Genomic DNA, 22,126 nt, shown 5'->3' on the forward strand with positions numbered 1-22,126 from the left:
GGGTTAACACTGCTTGCCAGTTGCTTTCTCCCTTTGCACACTTGTCAGGCTTCCCCTCTATCTTCTTGGTGACAGCCTCTTGCTTTACAAAAGTCACTGTGACATATGATAAGTGACATGTTTAAATTGAGTGTGTTTGGCTTATGTATTTAATCATTAAAAATTAAATGATTATTTATTAAAAATAAAAGGTAATTTTTCAGACATTACACTGAACATTCACAAACTTCTTATTCTCACAATTATTTGGAAAATAAGGTAGGATTTAATTATATTTGGCTCAAGTAATATGCTTTCATACTGTATAGCAGTTAACTAATTATAAGATAATTTGTGTTAAGACAACAAACAAACAAACAAACCCAGCCCTTCAATACCAAGAGGAAAAGCTCAGGATGGAACGGAATACTTAGAATGTTGGTGTTCTGACTTGACTTAGATTTTACTTTAAATTACAATTTTTATTTAAATTGACTATTGACCCAAAGACATATCTCATTAAGCATTTATGGAATCATGTAAATCAGGCAAAAATTTAATTTAATTATATGGACATTTTTGCAGTTTCCTGAAAAGTCATTATATTTTTCTCAAAGAACAGTTGTGCCTGTAATATGTTAAAAAGTCCCAGAATAGACCAGAGGTTTGAATTGTTACCGTGTATATGTAAATAAAATTCATTTAAAGGTGGGAGTCTTGAAAATGTCTTACCTGAACTTTCTCTTTTTAAATCTAGATTTTACTTTGCTGGCAGTGGACATGCCAAACACAGCCCCACCAGATCTTCAGCCTCAGCCGGCTATATCAGTAATGCAGCTTTTTGGTTGGGATGACATCATCTGGCCACAAGTTGTAGCAAGATATTTAAGTCATTTGTTACAAAATAGGTATGTACTCTTAAGTACCCTGGAAGGGTTTTTCTAATGTGTAAACATTTTAACAGTAGTAATAGAAGGTAGTATAAATCCTCAATCAGTGGTTTGGCTTACACATATACGTGTGTCTGTGTGTGTGTGTGTGTGTGTGTGTGTGTGTGTGTGTGTGTGTGTAATTGTTACAAGTTCATATTCTCAATAAGCCTGCCTCATTATCTTAAAGTAACTTTTCAGTATTCCTTAGGGAGAAAAAAATGTATAGGTATCATTACTGAATCAATAAAACACTGGTATATTATTTCAGGTTTAGACTTAATGACAACTTTAAAGGCCTGATACTTTTGAGATCATGAACAAGGCACTTGTCTTAAATCATACTGTTTAATCTTTCTGTATCTTCTGCCATGTCATACAGAAGCTATGAAGAACAACTGAAGTAATATTTAGAGACATGTATGAAAAGCTGAAATAAAGCTACTGTAGATGTTGTATAATATAGGAACTTTATAAAAGCATCCAGATGAAGAGGAAGAACTCACTCAGGCCTGGGAGATGGGATAGTCCATATATCAGCTGCCTGGGAGGAATGGGAAGTGATGTAGTGAGTCAGTTTTCTAAGGAGATTCATTAGTCAGCATCATTAAGCATATGTTGTCTCATTGGGCTTTGCCTTATAAAATAAGAGACTTACGTATCAGCTTTTAGAATTTCTCCTAGTATGAGAATTCTCTAACAAAAGTGAACGTTCCTTTCTTTATTGCTCTTAAGTCACTCACCTTTATTAACATAGATGCTCCTGGGCCCCAAAGTAGAGTCCACTTTGTAAAGCCGAGCCTTTCTAATTATGTAATGTTAAGTGTACAATTTAACGGTTCATTCCTTTGATAACTGCACATATGTAAGACTGTGTGATGGTGTTATTAAGAAACTTCTCAGTAATAACATTTTCCTGTCCTTTGTAACCTTCACAAGTTATACAAGAAACTGCTGTCAAAGCAACCCAAGACCACATTTGAGCATCTGTTGTTTTCAGGGTTACTGGTAGCATAGGCATGCTTCCCCTCCTGAGCTTGCCTCTCTGTGTCAAAGTTCCAGCTCACATTCGCTTCAGTTACTGTACCCAGACATGTATGTAGGGAGGATGATGGGTTCTTTTTTCACACAAGTGTTGCTTTCAGACCCCATGTGCTTCCTGGGCCCTCTTAAAATGTAGCCCCATTTATCTAAAGGGTCTTTATACTTAATAATGTCATTACCAACAAAGAAAAGGCTACTCTTTCTCTTCTTCCTCCTCCTCCTCCTCCTCCTCCTCTTTTTCCTCTTCCTCCTCCTTCCTTTTCCTTTCTTTTTTTTTGGTCTCTTTAAATGATGTTTACTATTTCATTTTTCCTGCTCTCCTTAGCCATGGCCTTTCTCTCTGGAGAAGAACTGCTCCTTGTAGAGTTTCTTTTCTTTCTCTCTCCCCCTCCCTCCCCACCTCTTTTTTTCCTATTCTTTGTATTTCCTCATCATGGTAGTTTAGGTAGGGCTGAGTCTTCAGATCCATGGTGGGTTTTTGTTTTTGTTTGTTTGTTTTGTCTTCCTCTACTGTTACTGAGCCCCCCTTCCCAACTCACACCCTTTTTAAAATGGGAGTACAAATGATGGCCATAGCATTTATGGTATAATTCAAAAGATTTAATTTTGAAACATGAGGTCCACCTGAGAGATGTAAGACAGACTCTGGGGAACAAAAGTGAACTCTCTGTATGTGTGTTTACATGCATGTGTGAATACACACTAGTATTTATTTTTAAAGTATTGTTTATTAGTAATGAAGAAACAGTAACACAAAGTTGTTAATTAGCTCTAAGAAAGTTATATAGGTAATAACTAACCAATTTGTGTTGTAGTCTTTTAAAGAAAAACTTCAATTTAGAGTGTTTTAAAACTTAAAATTTATAATTTACTTCTATTTTAAAAAAAAATTGTTTTAAGCCAAACATTAATCCTAACACTCAGGAAGCAGAATCTGTGAGGTCAGCCTGATCCAAGACAGCCAAAGCTCTAGTGAGACCATATTTCAAAATTAGTTAACTGATTAATTAAGTATTGTTTTAGGCTTTGGGGAGATAGCATAGTAAGGTGTTTGTTGTACAAAATGATGGCACAAGTGTGGATTCCAAGTTCCCAGGTAAAAGTGACCCTCTGTGACCACAGTGCTAGGATAGGGAAGTAGGTGGGCCATAGGAGCTTGCTGACCATTCCAAATGGCGAGCACCTGCCTCAAAAACCCTGTGAAAAAAGCAGTACGGGAAGACAGCCAAGTGGAAAGCCTCTGGTTTTGCTACGTGAACATGTCTCAAAACAAAATGAGAAGACAAAGATTGTTTGATGTTGCATAGTGTGGTGTTGAGGCTACAACTATGCCAATCATTTTATCCCCGCAGCCCCTCGTAGATTAGAAAGTAGACTCGGTTATGTGTCTGGCTTAAGAAAAAGGAGGTTTAGGCCTTTGAAAGCACATAAGCCATCCCTTGAGTACATTAGGTAGGTTGCTCTCTGTGCAAAATTAGCTTTAAGACTTATGGGGAAGGGCCTCAACACCCCACCCTGCCAAACCTGATTTATGTTGCTCAGGGCAAACATAAATCCCTGTGAGTCTTGACACTGATATTTACAGATTAAAATGCAGGAATATGAAGAAAAAGAAAGACAAAGGAAGCTTCTTTTACTTCCTGGAAAATAGTGTTTTGGAATTTTGTGTGTGGTAATCTTTGATAACGAGTGCTTATAAATAAAGTGAAGAAGGAAAGGATGAAAACATGATTGATTGGTCAGTCAAGAGACAGAGAGATTTGTCCTGAACATCTTTTATTATCCCCTCATCTGTTCAATGCTATTTATACTATATTTCTGTTTGTTTTTGTTGTTGTTGTTGTTGTTGTTTGGGTTTCATTGCTTACCTATTATATTATTATATTGCCTAGTTACACCTTCTTGTGATTTCATGCTTTCTACATTTTTTGTTTTTGGCATAAGCCTGTAGGAACTCTAACAATAGAAAGGGAAATTTAAACATTAGAATATTAGAAATGAAAAAAAAAAAGATGTTTAACATACCCTTTCATGTATATCTGCCATGTTCATTTTCAGCATGTTGAAATACTGTGTTCTCTGAACTCAGTGACGCCAAGGGAGTTGCATGAATGGCTTTCTTCCCAAGCTCTTTTCTGTGGACCCCATTGCACTTTGGGTTTAATGTTCCTCAACTTGTTTTTGCAGCACAGTATGTGAAGCACTGTCTCAGTCAAGTTGTGTATCTTTTCAGTCCTTAACTGTAAGATCATGGGTCCGTTGTGTTTTGCAAATGCACATAAAACATCTCTCTGAACCTGATTTGCTGATTGATATGAATCCTGAACAGGCCACGGGTAAGTGTCATATAAGGCATGTATGCAGTTTCTATGGGAAGTTTTTGGATCTCTGGATTAAATAAACTAACATCAGATATTCAAAATATATTTATAATTAGCTATACATATACTTAAAATGCACTTCTGCAGTCTGTTTCTTTTGGTTGATACTTTATTGTTATTACATATGCCAAATATCCCTACTGCAAAGCTAAAAGCATTAATTTCCTTAGCACTAAGAACCAAAACTTCTTCCTCAGCTGACATGCTGCTTTACCCCTAAAGAAGGTGATCCTGTACAAAACAACCAGAAACATACTGAGGACCAAAAGAGAAGAACATGCAGCCCTATTTTATATTTGCCCTATTTTAATGAAATTTTCTGTTTTGCTGTTAGTCACTGAATATGATTTGTGCATTTTAGAATTTCCATGAAGTTTTGTTTTGTGTGTAATGGCTTTTTAAAAAGCTGTTTTGTGTAGCCTTTGAGACCAGGCTGGGAAAAGTTGTACTTTTTCTTTTATATCTTATATAGTTTATTATACCTCAGTAAGTTTTTGGGTTAGGATGATTGTGAGTATGAAAAGTCTAATTTCAGTTTTAATTTTGTGAAAATTTTTTAGTGTTTGTAGCATACTTCAAAATTGAAGAACGTATTCCAGCATATGTATGTATGTATGTACATTAGAATATGTACAACTTAGCCAAGATTTTAAATTTTATTGCATATTTATTAATAAGTATGATCATTATCTCATTTTAATAGAAAAAGAGTACATGGACCAGCTGGCTGAAATGACAAGATTACTGTTTACACTCTCCGAAGTAAAGAATATCTTTTCAAAGGCTCAAATTGAATATTTGCCCAACCCAGAAGACCCCAAACAAGCACTTATTCAATTCCTTGAGGTATTTTCTTTAGTATAATCTTCCAAAATCAAATGTTTTCAGAATACCTTGAAGTATTATTAATTTTTTTCTATAAAATGAGTTGTTTAAATTAACAAGTCATATTGCTGGTTGCCTGCTATTATAAAATTTTGGAGTAAGGGAAATGTTGCTTTCAGGTATAGTATGATTTACTCTAAAGACAGCCAAAAATCCATGCATAATGAATAATAAAAGGAAGGACGAGCACATGGAAGCGTTGCTTCAAGGCCACCTGAAATTAAATAGCGTCTTTCTGTTAATATTGGTGGGTAACAATAGAGCCCACAGTCGTCCAGCTGAGTATTTACTGCCCTACAGCACTGCTGCAAATACAGGCACCAGCTATTTCATAGTAGGACCAGAACTTGAAAATCTAATCCATTTCTTTTTATTTTACTCCATAATACATTCCGTCTAAAATTACAGTTCTGATCATTAATTTTACAGGAATGTAACATGTGGTAGTTTCATCCTAGCTGAAACTGTTGATTCATTATTGTGTTTTGTGCGTTATTCACAGAAAAAGTAGGTTTACTTTCCAGCCTGCTGATACTAACTACATGAAAATAAGATACGAAGTGTGTGAAAACAATTTCAACCAATAAGCTGTTTCTTTTTTTTTTTTTAAGATTAATTTACTTTACATATATGAGTCCACTGTAGCTGTCAGACACACCAGAACAAGGCATCAATCAGATCCCATTACAGATGGTTGTGAGCCACCATGTTGTTTCTGGGAATTGAACTCAGGACCTCTGGAAAAGCAGTCAGTGCTCTTAACCACTGAGCCATCTCTCCAGGCCCCCCCCCTTATTTATTTATTTCTATATTGTTAACTCAGTTAATTTCATTGATTTCCAGTAATTTTAAAAGCAATTGTATCACAATTAAGGATGTCTTGTCAGTCCTAATGGTAGCTAATAGTAACATAATAATATGCAGATGTGAAATATGCATTTGAGTATTTTATATAACTGTTGAGTGAGACCTGATCAACAATTTTGGGTTAAAAAGAAGGGGCAGGCTTTCTGTTAGCAGTTAGGTCTCCTCTAATTTAATCCGACCTAAATGAATTTGCTTTCTAACAATAAATCAATGATATGTTTTTGCAAAATGCTAGATAGCATTATCTAGGACTCCTTAGGGATTTGAAAAAGCGAAAGTAGTCTTTTTTTTGATATTTTTTATTGGATATTCTTTGTATTTACATTTTAAGTGTTATCTCCTTTCCACCTTCTCTCATGCCCCCTCCAAGCTCCCCTTGTGTCCATGAAGATGCTCCCACTCCCAACTACCTACTTCTACCTCAGTGCCTTCCCTACGTTAGGAAAATGAGCTTTCACTGGACCAAAGGCCTCTTTTCCCATTGATGCCAGACAATGCCATCCTCTGCTACATATGTAGCCGAAGCCATGGGTCTCTCCATGTGTACTTGTATTAGGGGTGGTTGATTGATATTGTTGTTCTTCCCATGGGGTTGCAAACCCTTTCAGCTCCTTCACTCTTTTCTCTAGTTCCTCCATTGGGTCCCTATGCTCAGTTCGGTGGTTAGCTACAAACATGCTCATCTATATCAGTATCTGTATGGCTCTGACAGAGCTGCTAAGGAGATATCCATATCAGGCTCCTGTTAGCAAACACTATTGCATCAGCAATAATGACTGGGTTTGGTGTCTGCATATGGGATGGATCCCCTGGTGAGGCAGTCTCTGGATGGTCTTTTCTTCAGTCCCTGCTCCTCTATTTGCCTTCCATGAGTATTTTGTTCCGTTCTAAGGACTGAAGCATCCACATTCTGGTCTTCCTTCTTTTTGAGCTACATAAGGTCTGTGAATTGTTTCTTGGGTATTCTGAACTTTTGGGCTAGTATCTGCTTATCAGTGAGTGCATATCATGTGTGTTCTTTTGTGACTGGGTTATCTCACTCAGGATGATAGGTTCTAGTTCCATCCATTAGTCTAATAATTTCATGAAGTCATTGTTTCTAATAGCTGAGTAGTGTAATTGTGTAAATGTACCACAATTTCTGTATCCATTCCTCTGTTGAAGGACATCTGGGTTCTTTCCAGCTTCTGGCTATTATAAATAAGGTTTCTATGAATATAGTGGAGCATGTGCCCTTGTTACATGTTAGAGCTTTTTTAGGTATATGCCCAGGAGTGGTATAGCTGGGTCCTCAGATCGTACTATGACCAATTTTCTGAGGAACCTCCAGACTGATTTCCAGAGCAGTTGAACCAGTTCACAATCCCACCAACAATAGATGAGTGTTCTTCTTTCCCAACATTCTTGTCAGCATCTGCTGTCACCTCAGTTGTGATCTTAACCATTCTGACTGGTGTGAGGTGGAATCTCAGGGTTGTTTTGATTTGCATTTCCCTGATGACTAAAGGTTGTTGAACTTTTCTTTAGGTGCTTCTCAGCCATTTGATATTTCTCAGTTGAGAATTCTTTGTTTAGCTCTGTACCCCATTTTTAATAGGGTTATTTGATACTCTGGAGTCTTAACTTCTTGAGTTCTTCGTATATATTGGATATTAACCCTCTATTGGATGTGGGATTGGTAAAGATCTTTTCCCAATCTCTTGGTTGCCATTTTGTCAAATTGACAATGTCCTTTTCCTTACAGAAGCTTTGCAGGTTTATGAGGTTCCATTTGTCAATTCTTGATCTTAGAAGATAAGCCATTGGTGTTCTGTTCAGGAAATTTCCCCTTGTCTATGTGTTCTATTAGTTTCAGTGTACCTCGTTTTATGTGGAGGTCTTTGATTCACTTGGACTTGAACTTTATACAGGGAGATAAGAATGAATCTTTTTGTATTATTCTATATGCTGACTGCCAGTTTAACCAGCACCATTTTTTGAAGATGCTGTCTTTTTTTTAATTGAATGTTTTTAGCTCCTTTGTCAAAGATCAAGTGACCATAGATGTGTGGGTTCATTTCTGTGTCTTCAATTTTATTCCATTGATCTACCTGCCTGTCTCTGTACCAATGCTATGCAGTTTTTATCACAACTGATCTGTGATACAGCAGCTTAAAGTCAGGGACGGTGATTCCTCCAGAAGTTCTTTTATTGTTGAAGATTGTTTTTGCTATTCTGGGTTTTTTGTCATTCCAAATGACTTTGCAAATTGCTCTTTCTAACTCTATGAAAATTTGAGTTGGAATTTTGATGGGGATTACACTGAATCTGTAGATTGCTTTTGACAAGATGGTCATTTTTATTATATTAATCCTGCCAACCATGAGCAAGGAAAATCTTTCCATCTCTAAGATCTTCTTCAGTTTCTTTCTTAGGCAACTTGAAGTTCTTGTCCTACAGATCTTTCACTTCCTTGGTTAGGGTCACACCAAGGTATTTTATATTATTTGTGACTATTGTGAAGGGTGTCGAATTCCTAAATTTCCTTCTCAACCTGTTTATTGTTTGAATAGAGGAAGGCTACTGATTTGTTTGAGTTAAATTTATATCCAGCCACTTTGCTGAAGTTGTTTATCAGCTGTAGAAGTTCTCTGGTGGAAATTCTGGGGTCAATTAAATTTACTATCATATCATCTGCAAATAGTGATATTTAACTTCTCCTTTTCCAATTCGTGTTTTTTTTTTGACCTCCTTGTGTGGTCTAATTGGTCTGGCCAGGACTTCCAGTACTATATTGAATAGGTAGGGGGAGAGTGGGCAGCCTTGTCTAGTACCTGATTTTAGTGGGATTGCTTCAAGTTTCTCACCATTTAGTTTGATGTTGGCTACTGGTTTGCTGTATATTGATTTTGCTATATTTAGGTATGGGCCTTGAATTTCTGATCTTTTCTAGAGTTTTGTCATGAAGGGGTGTTGGATTTTGTCAAATGCTGTTTCAGCATCTAATGAGATGATCATGTGGTTTTCTTTGTTTATATAGTGGATTACATTGATGAATTTCTGTATATGGAACCATCCCCGAATTTCTGGGACAAAGCCTAATTGATTATGGTGAATGATTGTTTTGATGTGTTTTTGGGTTTCGTTTGCAAGAATTTTATTAAGTATTTTTTGCATCGATGTTCATGAGGGAAATTCTGAAGTTCTCTTTCTTTGTAGGGTCTTTGTGTGGTTTAGGTATAAGCGTATTTGTGGCTTCATAGAAATGTTCATTCATTGGGAAATGTTTCTTCTGTTTCTGTTTTGTAGAATAGTTGAGAGAGTATTGGTATTAGGTCTTCTATGAAGGTCTGGTAGAAGTCTGCACTACACCCATCTGGTCCTGGGTTTTTTTTTTTTTTTTTTTTTTTTTTGGTTGGGAGACTATTGATGACTGCTTCCATTTCTTTAGGGGTTATGGGGGCTATTTAGATGGTTTATCTGATCCTGATTTAACTTTGGTGCCTGGTACCTGTCTAGAAAATTTTTTATTTCATCCATATTCTTTCAGTTTTGTTGCCTATATGCTTTTGGAGTAATATCTAATAATTTTTTTGAACTTTTTCAGTTTCTATTGTTATGTCTCCCCTTTCATTTCTGATTTTGTTAATTTGGATATTGTGTCTGTGCCCTCCTGTTAGTCTGGCTAACGGTTTATTGATCTTGTTGGTTTTCTGAAAGAACCAGCTCTTGGTTTTGTTGATTCTTTGTATAGTTCTTTTTGTTTCTTCTTGGTTGATTTCAGCTCTGAGTTTGATTATGTCCTGCCATTTGGGTGCATTTGCTTCTTTTTGTTCTAGAGCTTTCAGGTGTGCTTGTCAAACTGCTAGTGTATGCTCTCTCCAGTATCTTTTTGAATGCACTCAGAGCTATGAGTTTTCCTCTAAGCACTGCCTGCATTGTATCCCATAAGTTTTGAGTATATTGTGCCTTCATTTTCACTAAATTCTACAAAGTCTTTGATTTCTTTCCTTATTTCTTCCTTGACCAAGCTATTGTTGAATAGAACATTGTTCAGCTTCCATGTGTATATGGACTTTTTGTTGTTGTTGAAGACCATCCTTAGTCCATGGTGATCTAATAGGATGCTTGGGATTATTTTGATGTTCTTGTGTCTGTTGAGGCCTGTTTTGTGACCGACTGTATGGTCAACTAGAGAATGTACTGTGAGGTGATGAGAAGAAGGCCTATTCTTTGTTTTAAGATGAAACATTCTATAGATGTCTGTTAAATTTATCTGATTTATAACTTCTATTAGTTTCACTGTGTCTCTTTTCCATTTCTGCTTCCATGATCTGTCTATTAATGAGAGAGAGTAGGGTGTTGAAGTGTCCCACTAGGTGCAATGTATGCTTTGAGCTTTAATAAGGCTTCTTTTATTAATATGGGTGCTCTTACATTTGGAGCATAGATGTTCAGGATTGAGAGTTCATCTTGATGTTTTTCCTTTGATGAGTATGAAGTGTCCTTCCTTATCTTTTTTGATAACTTTTGGTTGAAATTTTTTTTCTTTTTCTTTTTGGATATTAGAATGACTACTCCAGCTTGTTTCTTGGAATTTTTTTCCCAGCCTTTTACTCTGAGGTGGTGTGTGTCTTTTTCTCTGAGATGAGTTTCCTTTATGCAGCAAAATGCTGGGTCCTGTTTACATATCTAGTCTGATAGTCTATGTCTTTTTATTGGGGAGTTGAGTCCATTGATGTTAAAAGATATTAAGGAATAGTGATTGTTGTTTCTTTTTATTTTTGCTGTTAGAGGTAGAATTATGTTTGAAAGCTTTTCTTCTTTTGGTTTTGTTGTAAGAGGATTATTTTTTTGATTTTTCCCAGGGTGTAGTTTCCCTCCTTGTTTTGAAGTTTTCTATCTATTATCTTTTGTGGGGCTGGATTTGTGGAAAGATATTGTGTAAATTTGTTTGTTTGTTTTTTTTTTTTCATGGAATATCTTTGTTAATTGAGAGTTTTGCTGGATATAGTAACCTGGGTTGGCATTTGTTTTCTCTTATGGTCTGTATGGTGTCTGTCCAAGATCTTCTAGCTTTTGTAGTCTCTGTTGAAAAGTCTGGTGTAATTCTGATAGTTCTGCCTTTAAATGTTACTTGTTCTTTTTCCCTTACTGCTTTTAATATTCTTTCTTTGTTTTGTACATTTGGTGTTTTGACTATTACATGATGGAAGGAATTTTTTTTTTTGGTCCAATCTATTTATAGTTCTGTAGGTTTCTTGTATGTTCATGGACATCTCTTTCTTTAGGTTAGGGAAGTTTTCTTATATAATTTTGTTGAAGATATGCACTCGCCCTTTAAGTTGGGAATCTTTGCTCTCCTCTGTACCGATTATCTATGGGTTTTGGTCTTCTCATTGTGCCCTGGATTTCCTGCATTGTTTGGGTTAGGAGATTTTTGCATTTTCTCTGACTTGTGTCACACCTGAGATTCTCTCTTCCATCTTGTATTCTATTGCTGATGGGCATCTATGACTCCTGATCTCTTTTACATATTCTATTTCCAGGGTTGTGTCTTTTTGTGGTATCTTTATTGTTTCTATTTCCAATTTTAGATCCCTGATGGTTTTGTTCAATTTCTTCATCTGTTTGGTTGTGTTTTCTTATAGCACTTTAAGTCACTTTTCTATTTCTTCTTTAAGGGTTTCTACTTGTTTGCCTGTGTTTTCCTGTTTTTCTTTAAGGGAGTTATTTATGTCCTTCTTAAAGTCCTCTATCATTATCTTAAGGTATGATTGTAAGTTTAAATCTTGTTTATCTGGTGTGTTGGGATATCTCTTGCTGTGGTGGGAGAACTGGGTTCTGATATTGTCAGGTTGTCTTGGGTTCTGTTGCTTAGATTCTTGAGCTTGCTGCTTGCCATCTTGCTATCTGTGATATTAGTTGATCTTACTGTCTCTGACTAGAGCTTGTCCCTCCTGTGGGCTTAGGAATGAGAGCGCCCCTTGGTGCTCAGCTCTCTCTAGGCAGTTGTGGGTCCCAATAGCAGTGGAATGGCTCCTAAAGTAGTCTCTGATCTAAAAGGAACTTTGCTGATCTGAGAATTTAAATTATACAAAGGTTAAAATAAAGATGCAAAGTGTTAAATACTTAACGCCTATCTGTCAGTAGGTTCATCAATAGGAGAAAATCAGAGTGTCTTAATGTAAAGTATTTACAATTTATCCCCTGAAGAACATGAGGTTTTTTGTTTTGCTGTTGTTGTTGTTGTTTTAAGTCTGTTTTAGCTAGATAACTTTTTGTAAAAGTTAGCAAAAGTAATATAGATTATGGTTCACCTTTAGGAGGAATTGAAAGCTGTCCTTAGGAGACATTGCTCCTTAGGAGAAGTTTCAGCTGTCTTCTAGTTCTCATGGGACTCAGCATATAGCCACTAGAGCCTGTGAAAGAAAGTATGAAAAAGCACAGGATATAGAGGAAATGTACATGGGATGAAATCTGGATACCAACAAACAAACAAATCAGAACACCCCAAATGTTTCTGTGAATCTTTTCCCAATGAAGTGACCTATGACATAGTATATCTGCAGTAACAATTTGTGGCAAAACATCAGAGTTGTGTTGACCAGCTCTCAATGTCCATGGCAAGTTATATGAACTCTCCTTGTCTTATACTTTGGGAATGAAGGCAAGTATGTAATATAAAACCTATTGATTGTAGGTATAGTAAGCCATTTTTATAAGAGAATCATAGAAAGAAGTCCTCCAAAACTTTAAAGCCCCAAATACTAAGGTCTGTTTTTAGATGTGTGCTTTATGTGTGTGCATGCCTATATATATGTGTGTGTATATATGTATATATGTATGTATATGTATATATATATGCACACACGCACATACATACATACATATATATGCACACACCAATGTTGGGCTTAATGTGATTTTTCTACATGGAAGTAATAGTATGCTATGATGGTATGTATGTAGTTATTACCAAAGTACTAAGAAACACATTATGTCTGTAAAGATGGTTCATTAGCTGAGAGTATTTGTAGCTATTAATGAGGACCCAGGTTTAATTCTGAATACCAACATGGCAGCTAGCAAATAGTTACCTTCAGTTCTGGGGGACTTACTGTCTTTTGGCTTCTGTGAGCGTTTCACACATTAAATTAAAAAAGAAAAGTGTATATATTTGTGTATGTTATGAATATATATACTACGTATATATTACACATAATATATATATTGTTTGACAGTTTCTATTTCTGTGAAGAGACTCAATGATCATGCCAAGTCTTAAAACAGGGACACATTTAGTTCGGGCTGTGGTTCGTGATGATCATGGTGGGAAGCACGGCAGCATGCAGCCACACATGCTGTAGGAGAAGCTGAGCGCTCCACATCTTGATCTGTAGGAAGCAGTAGGAGACTGTGTACCACACTGAGCATAGACGACTTCAAAGCCCACTCCACAGTTAATCACTTTCTCCAAGAAGGCCACATCTACTCCACACCTAATAGTGCCCTTGCTGTGAGCCTGTGGGGTCATGGCTTTTTAAACCACTACATATATTATATATGTTTCAAATAATACTTTTATATATTTGAAAATGTGGATATGCATGGTTTTTAGTTTGGGAGAAATTAAAGTTAAACATACGTTTTTAGGTACCATGGCCACTAATATTGAAGTACAGTTTGTTTATAGACTCCCATGAGTTATAATACCTTCTCATGATGTTCTTTATCCCAAAACTATACTGACATTTTCACAAATTTTGTGAAAGCATGGACCAGCACTATGGCCTCAGATTATAATGATATCCATTAAAATGTATACTTTTATAAATTAGAAAAGTAAAGCTAGCTCATTAAGGATTGGTATCTATTAGTTAGGGGATAAGATTTGAAAGTTCATGAAATCCTGCCGTAAGCTCATTCTCCAGATGAAGGTGCAGAGCGCAGTGAAGGGCTTCAGTGTGCCAGAGCAGTGCGCTGTCTAAAGAGCCTGTGAGCACCGTCGCACGCTGCGCAGACTGCTTTCATCTTGAAGGAAAACTGACAGAATGTGATGATTCAGACTTGGGCATTTGGCAGACATTTCTTTTTTTTTTAGCAGTGAATGAAGTAAGTAAGCCTATCACTTCAAAGAAAACAACTGACAGTATTTGTTGCTAATAATGCACTGCAGGTTTTCGAGAGAATTAAAATTTAGGAAATTTACATGAACCTTCCTGAGCCCAGAACTCCCCGATATTTAGAGACGTCTGTGGGACTGGGGCTGTTATCAGTGTGCATCAGTTTTTCCCATGATGGAAATGTCAATACTGGGAAGCAGTATCACTCATTAACTTTACAATTTTCCAGGTGTATTTAGCAACTATTCGTGACTTAAAATACTCATTCAAAGTTACTGTGTATTATGGTTTTAGAGTTCATGAGCGTATTCAATTTTATTTACTATTGGCTTCTAAGAAATGTCACTTGAAAATTTTGTCATAATAGGATGAAAAGCTTCCTAGTTATTTGAAACAGCTTTCAGAATACTTTTCTAGCTATGTGTATTTGTAAAATTGGACTTCCTTCATTTGCTGTAGCCCTACTAAGCTCCTACCAGCACTTTCCTCTTTCTCTTTGCATGTCATATATGAGAAGTCTAGGCTCCCAATTAATAAGTATCTTGACATAAACAATGAAAGTTTCAAGGTATTCTTGGTTATAAGGTAGCAGAGATCAAACGTTTATGAACTTCAGAAGAATGAAATTTTCAAACAGCAGAAACCTAAATAAAAAGAAAAGGGTTAGTTAGTAAAATACATCTCTCATTTGCCCATGTCACTAGGTTTTTTCCCTTTTCTTCATCCCACGTGATCTACTTCTGTTTACCCTCTCAGGGCTATACTTCCGTATTTACCTACCATAATTAGACCTCTTGGAACCTAATGTCAACTATTCTGAACACTGTTCTCCACTTGTGATCTTTTATATAACCTCAGCCTTGAGGCAACACAGCCCCTGGCTTTTGTCCTGATCTACCCACTAGGAGCTGGTAAGGAAGATCACATTACTTTGGTGCTGTTTTGGTCCTGATGTAGGCCATTGAAATCCTTTGTGAGCTCCCAGAGTGGTCTGAAAACTTCCCTCAAATATTCTGATCTATTCTGCAGTTATCGCTTGATTTTTTTTTTTTTTAATAGCTTCTTACAATCTGCTTATCCTCCAAGCCTGTTGGGCTTATTGTCTCCTTTCCTTCCTCTTCTTCCTGCCTTACCTCACATTTCTGTTGACCACTGTAGGCGTATCTCATCTTTAGCCTCTCAACCACATTTTCTTGAGGTCTCCACTAAGAACATGAAGCTAGCTACCTGTTGCCTCATCTACAGTATTATTTATGCTGTAAATTGTGGAGGGACATCAATTCATGTCATAGAGGTAATTTAAGAGATTGTACTTGTAAACATTTGGCAATGCTACTTGCTACTCTTTGTAGTAGGAATCTGGGAATTTCCAGTCATGGATTATGAACCAACCTATTTGAAAGCTTTAGCTAATTTAAAACCTCAGTATAGCAGTTTGTTTCTTCTAATGATTTCTGAATCATGTCTTGTAAATAACCTACTAATGAATTGTTTTTCTTTGCTTTTTAATTTGTCCACTGACCTTTAATTATAGAAGGTAAAACTTTATTCACTTCAGGTTTTTGGTTTTTGGTTTGTTTATTTGGTTGATTTTTTTGCATCAGGGTTTTTCATGATGCCCTAGCTGTCCTGGAACTCACTCTGTAGAGGTGGCTGAGACTTGAGAGATCCTCCTGTCTCTGCCTCCTGAGTGCTGAGATCAAAGGCACACACCACCACTGCCTGAAGAATAAGACCTTAGTATAAAATGCATGTGTAGTGAGAAAGAAAGAAAACATTATTTTTCATGGCCTGTATTGTATAAGACTTGGAATGTTTAAACCTTGTTTAACATTTCTTTATTTATAGGCTGTTGGTGTGACTTACAGGACTCTCCAGACATTTTCTGAGAAGTCTGCCATGGTCACAAAGTCCTTAGAATACCTTGGTGAAGTATTAAAGTACATAAAACCTTACTTGGGGAAAAAAGTTTCCAGTGCAGGGTTGCAGCTGACTTATGGGATAATGGGTATGTATTTCCTGTTTTTGCTACATTTCCTTAACTCAAGCCAGTAAGATCCAAGGAGAAAAAAATATGTTGACCACATCACTTAACTCTATGCACAGGCATCAGAAAGCATAAGATACAGTGGTTTGCTGAAAAAAATTCATGCTGGCCTTCATTTTTTGCTGTGCTTTTGTTGATAGTGATATTAATTATGATAACAATATATGTACAAAATAGCTGCAACAAATAATCCATTTTAATCCATTTTGAATACCCAAAACCACTAAAGAGAATCTTGTGTTGATGTTTATCTACCCTTGGCTAGAAGGCCATCACTTCCCAAGGTTGTTCCTAGTGTTCTCTCTTGAAGGAGGCCCACAGAGGACTTGGGATAAACCAGTAATGAGGCTCTGAATCTTAGTCCTCACACGCTCTTTCTATCTTTTCCAAAAGAAGTTTTCTTGTTCTTGTTCTGTAACAATGGGGTTCATGTTTCTTTAGGAAGTCAGTAATTTGAATATCTTTGACTAAAACCATGTTGCTAACCAAAAATAGGAACTGAATAAAAGGGAATGAGAAAGATTTCCTTAGAAGTTTTTATATAGAATATAAGTTCTTTTTTTTTTTTTTTTCTTTCTCCCTCTATGGCCAAAACCTTGAATCTATTCCCTTTAATCTTGTGAATGTATAAGTAAACCTTATTTGGGCTGTCTGAAACCTTTTATCTTTGTTGTGAAAGATAAAGGAGAATCTGAAGCTGAGGAAATATGGATAATGTAGAAGACACTGAAAGCAGTACTGCAATTCAGATTACTTAATTTTAGAAAATTTAGTGGAGAGAGATTTATCAATTCAACAGTAAGATCTACATTCTTATTTTAACTCAAGCTTATGATTTATTAGTCTCTAAGAAAGTTTTCTGACATTTCCAGATTTAGTTTTTGCCAAGTTAAGTGGATGATTACAGAAGTCTGTCTTTACATTATAGAGTACATGAGAACTGTGTCAAGAATCCCAGAATCCCGGGTGGGCTGATGATTTGTGGGCTTTGGGCAGTTTTCGCTTATGAGAGCTTTTTTTGTTGTTTGGCCTTGAGCTGTTTTTACAAACATGTTGCTCTAGATTCTTGACATCTGTCTAGGTCTTAAACTTGGGAATGGGTTGTTATATGGCTTGTAAATTACTTGTTTGTTCATTAGAAATTAGAACAAGTAACTTGCTGTTTTCTTTACGTAAAAGGCTTAGAACACAGTGGAGAAAGAGCCAGTAGAGAGGTTGAGGGTGTGAGCTTGACTTGGTGTGTTAGGGTTGGGATATAACCATAGGTGCGGGTGGAACCACGGAAACTGGCTTATCAGCTTGACAGTGCCTAACTCAGGATACTGCTCCTCTTTTTTCAACAAGGCTGTAGAAGGCATTACAGCTACGTTCCGGTCAAAGAGAGTATCTGGGATTCTAATAGTAGTTGAGTAATTTCTGAAAAAGGAATCAGTACCTGGGTAGTGCCTTCAACTCCCCTTCATAATTGTCCTTCTGGGGCTGGGATGGACTGGAGAAGGTTGCTTTGGCTTTGGTATAGTTTTCTCATTCCTATGTCACGTGTCATTTCTTTGTCCCTGTGTCTTTGCTTCTTCTTCCCCCTTGTTCTTGTTGCAAGTGTGCCAGTCATAGTCCCCCTTCAGTGCCCGTCCCGTGTTCCCAAGGCTTGGTTTTTGCCGTTTCATCTCGTTTGTCCTTGGTTAACTGAGTGAAGTGGGCACCTTGGTGTTAGTCTTTTCACTCCTGGTTTATGGGGATTTTCCTGCTATCTATGTTGACTTGCTTCTATGATAAAATATATTTTTTAGAGAGTAAGAAAATATTCTGACTAGGAGATAATTAACTGAAGCTGCTTCTCTTTTTTCTTAGGAATTCTTGTTAAATCATGGGCACAAATCTTCGCCACCTCTAAAGCCCAGAAATTGCTGTTTCGGATAATAGACTGTTTGTTGCTGCCGCACACAGTGCTTCAGCAAGACAAGGAGCTGCCTGTGCCCATGCTGACTGCAATTCAGAAGACTCTTCCTCTGTATCTGCAGGTATGCCTAGTGTGGAAGCAGAGGCTGAGATGCAGTTTAAAAGCTAAACACTTTAACCCCCAAAGCACATACTTATATGAGGCATACCCACTGAGAAAGGGTTAATGACTTTGTCCTTGGAAATAAAGGAAGAGACAAATTTTCAAAAAGCTTAAGGTGGTGGACCTTAATTAATAATCCAAGAGCTAAGAATATAGCCTTGTGGCAGTTTTTGGCATTCAAAGGTCATTATGCAGAATCTATACTCACCAAGAAAACGGACTGCTTCCATGTTACGTTCTGTCCTACATGTACTTTATGCTTATGGTAACTAGTGGGATTTCAGTGCATCCTATCAAACCTCTAAAAGAATTAAGTATTGACAAAAATATTCCTATAGTATTATGCCAAAATGCTTTTAAAAATCTGTATATGTATTCCTCTTTTTTAAAATAAAGATATAAGAGAGAAAAAAAAGCTTAAGGTGGGAAAGAGCAAGGAGCTCAAAAGCGTTGAAAAACTCGCTCAGTATTTTCTTTTGACATCATAGTTCTATGATAGCCAGACTGGGATAGAAGAGCCAAGAGCCAGTAGCATCACACACAGATGACACTGGGTGTGAAGGGCAGAAGGCCTCGGAGTCAGAGGGCCACCATTCCTGTCAGAGTAATTGTGTTTGCTTCTGTTGGAAGAAAACACCCTGACCCAAAAGCAAATTGTGTAAGAAAGGGTTTATTTAGCTTACACTTCCACACTGTTAATCATCGCTAAAGGAAGTCAGGGCAGGATCCTGAATGTGGGAACTGATAAAGACAATGGAGGAGTACTGCTCAGCCTGCTTTCCTATAGAACCCAGGACCACTAGGCCAGGAATGCAACCACCCAAAATAGGCTAGGCCCTCATTCATTAGTCACTAATTTAAGAAAATGCCTTACAGGATTGCCTACAGCCAGATCTCATGGAATCCTTTCCACAGCTGAGGCTCTCTACTTGCTGATACTCTAGCTTGTGACAAGTTGACACACAAAACCAGCCAGTGCTGTGACCAAGACAAAGGAAAGAGATTTAAGGAAAAACCTAGCATACTGGGGAAAGATAATGGTTCTGTTGTGGCTGGACAATCATGTAGGAAGACATGTGATAGAGGGCGTCATATTCAAAGCCAAAAATTTGAACTTCATCTCTCAAATAGGAAATGGTGGTATATTAGGAGCAGAGAAGTGGAAGTTCTTGTATTTGAGAAAAATGATCCTGGTGTGGGAGTTAGATTTATGACTCAGAAGGCAATGATTCGTTGTTGAAATACTAGACGGTTTAAACTAAGGCAGTGAGAGCTTATGTAGATGTTAGAAAATTTTATGAGATCTGATTAACAATACACACTGAATATGGTGGAAAACCAGAAACGAATGCTTTCTACACTAGACTGGTAGAGTCTAGAATGTGGTGCTGGTAAGGAAACTGGGGGATTCTAGAGAAGCAGCAGTGAAGATAAAATTGTGGGGTTATTGTTGTGTTGGTTTGGGGGGATGTTTGTTTGGTTTGGTTTTTTGCACTAGACGCAGTGGCACATACTGGTAATGCCAGGGCCCATGAGTTCTGGGACAGGCTGGAATACACAGAGGAAAAGTTGGCTTTTTAGGAGCTTTAGTTTGAGCTGAAATGGAATGTGCAAATAATGCTGTCCCATGAGCAGTCTGAAATACTGATCTGTTCCATTAGTGTGCAACCCTGAAAGCTAGACCTTTCTAAATTTTGAGGTTCCCCAAAAAGCCAAGGTGAAAGGGGGCAGGTTTTGATTAGTGTCTCTTCCATGGTAATTTTTTTTTTTATTTTAAAGCAAAGTTTTGAGATTTCTGAGAACCTTTAAGCTGCTTCTAGTTGAGTGTTTATGTTAGAATTTAAGTCAGTTTATGTGTCATCAAGCAGAGAGGCAGAAGGAACAGTGTGGAGCAGAGCTGTGAGTACCAGGTAGCCTGCGTGTTCTACATGCACCTCCTGAACCTCGCTTACACAGGTAGAATTACCCACTTCACACATCTGTCAGGAAACTGACCTTTTGTTGTGAAATGTGCTCTGTCCTCTTCGGGTCTGAGGGGTTCGTTTTCCATCATCTCCTCCCTGTGCATTCCCTTAAACACTGCACCAAGAGACTCGGTGAGCAAGCGCTGCTGTGGCCCATTTAGTTGTGTTCTTGCCAGTATTTCAACTCTGCACTGGTTTTCACTGCAAAGGAACTTCTAGAGTTTGATGCTGGATAAGGATCCAGTTACGGCTGCAGTGGAATCCTAACAAACATGCAGAAAAGTCTTTCTTTTCCTGAGGGAATAGATTTAATCATTTCTAATATTAAATACTGTTATATGAGAGTATTTTCCTAACTTTCATTCACATGGAAGGATTTTTTTCAGTGTACATGCAGCAAGATACTGTGATTCCGTTTGGCTTCCTTTAATATCTTAATTTCTCTGAATCTCAGTTTCCATGACTGTAGAATGGAAATGAAATATTAACTTATTTATTCTACAAATTGAAATGAAATAATGAATATAAAGCACTTGGTACAATGTCACATAGGAAAACTTCCAAGAAGATGTCCAAGTTCAGTTGTCTGCATCCCTCTCCCATTACAAATTTTTGTTTGTTTGTTTTTAGCTTAAATGTTATGTTCTTAGCCAAAATGACTGAATGATAACTAACTCCTCCCACCTGTCTGTGGCTCTGCGGGATTGGCAGTCTAAGCTCTGTGACATGAGTTTTACTCTTTTGCCTTTCTCCTTGATGACAAACTGAGTTTTGATTTTAAAAAAGATTTTTAAAAAGACTGATGACATGTATTTTATTATTCAGTAACTGTGGGTATGTAGTTGATGATCATGGTAGTCAATCTTCAGCAGGAGGAGAGGAAGAAACGCATTCCCTATCTCTTCCTGTGTGTTTGCCTGACTTCCTTTGGTTGTGCTTCTAAAATACATATACTTGGTTAGATTCCATACCATATGTATTATCCAAAGTCAGTTTGAGAAGGGCCATGTATGTCTTTCCTATTTATGATGCCAGAAGTCCAACTTGATGGTGAGTAGATACAATTTTTACCATGAATTTTAATGCTGGAGAACATGTTAGTAAATTCCTAAACACTGTTTGAAACTTTGCCTTTTAGCATTTTTCTTTTTTCTTATTTTCCCTTGTATAGGGCATATGTACCGTGTGCTGCCAGACTCAGAATCCAAATGCCTACTTGAATCAGTTGCTAAGGAATGTCATTGAGCAGTACGTAGGGCGGTTTTTCCCAGCCTCGCCCTCTGTTTCAGATCTTGGACAGCATCCTGTTCTGTTGGCACTGAGAAACCCTGCCTCTGTTCCATTGATGATGCTTCTAAGAAAGCACATTGTCCATGCCATAAGGTACATAGAATTATTACAAAGAGTTATACATAGAAGTTTTAATATCAGAAAAATTCAGAGTATCTCAAAATCGTTAGTGTCTCTAGCAGTGTGATAGCTTAGTTGTTTTCCCCAGGAAACATTAAGAATATGTTGTACTGAGAAGGAAACAAGCCAAGGAAATTTTATCTTAATTTCAATAAGGATGTATATAAAAGTTTGTTTCTACAAGAATATTTTTAACCGCTGGTGTGTGCTTTAGATTAAAAGAAATCTTTGTTGAAATGATATTTGCTTTTAAGGTTATGTCAATTTTCACTATTTATCTGTTACTTTCCTTATATACATCTCTAAAGATACATTTATATGGGCTGGAGTGCCAGCTTAGTGGTTAAGAGTACTGACTGAACTTCAGGGGACCCAGGTTCGATTTCCAGCATCCACAGGGCAGCTCACAGCTGTCTGTAACTCCAGTTCCAGGGGGCTTGATACCCTTATACAGAC

The 22,126-nt window shown here is 37.1% G+C and overlaps 1 protein-coding gene across 1 annotated transcript in view; it reads left to right on the plus strand.

Moving 5' to 3' along the window:
• MMS22L (MMS22 like, DNA repair protein) overlaps window positions 1-22,126 on the plus strand; it is a gene marked incomplete at its 5' end in the record, with an annotated part of 108,216 nt that overhangs the window by 76,208 nt on the left and 9,882 nt on the right. Inside the window, 6 exons of the mRNA XM_080938565.1 lie at window positions 737-887; window positions 4,140-4,288; window positions 5,037-5,179; window positions 16,039-16,198; window positions 18,086-18,255; window positions 21,432-21,643. Of these exons, the coding sequence (XP_080794691.1) occupies window positions 737-887; window positions 4,140-4,288; window positions 5,037-5,179; window positions 16,039-16,198; window positions 18,086-18,255; window positions 21,432-21,643 (985 nt within the window). The remainder of the gene's footprint in view (window positions 1-736; window positions 888-4,139; window positions 4,289-5,036; window positions 5,180-16,038; window positions 16,199-18,085; window positions 18,256-21,431; window positions 21,644-22,126) is intronic.

The sequence above is a fragment of the Micromys minutus genome (genome assembly GCF_963924665.1).
Source record: "Micromys minutus genome assembly, chromosome: 26".
Lineage (NCBI taxonomy): Eukaryota > Metazoa > Chordata > Mammalia > Rodentia > Muridae > Micromys > Micromys minutus.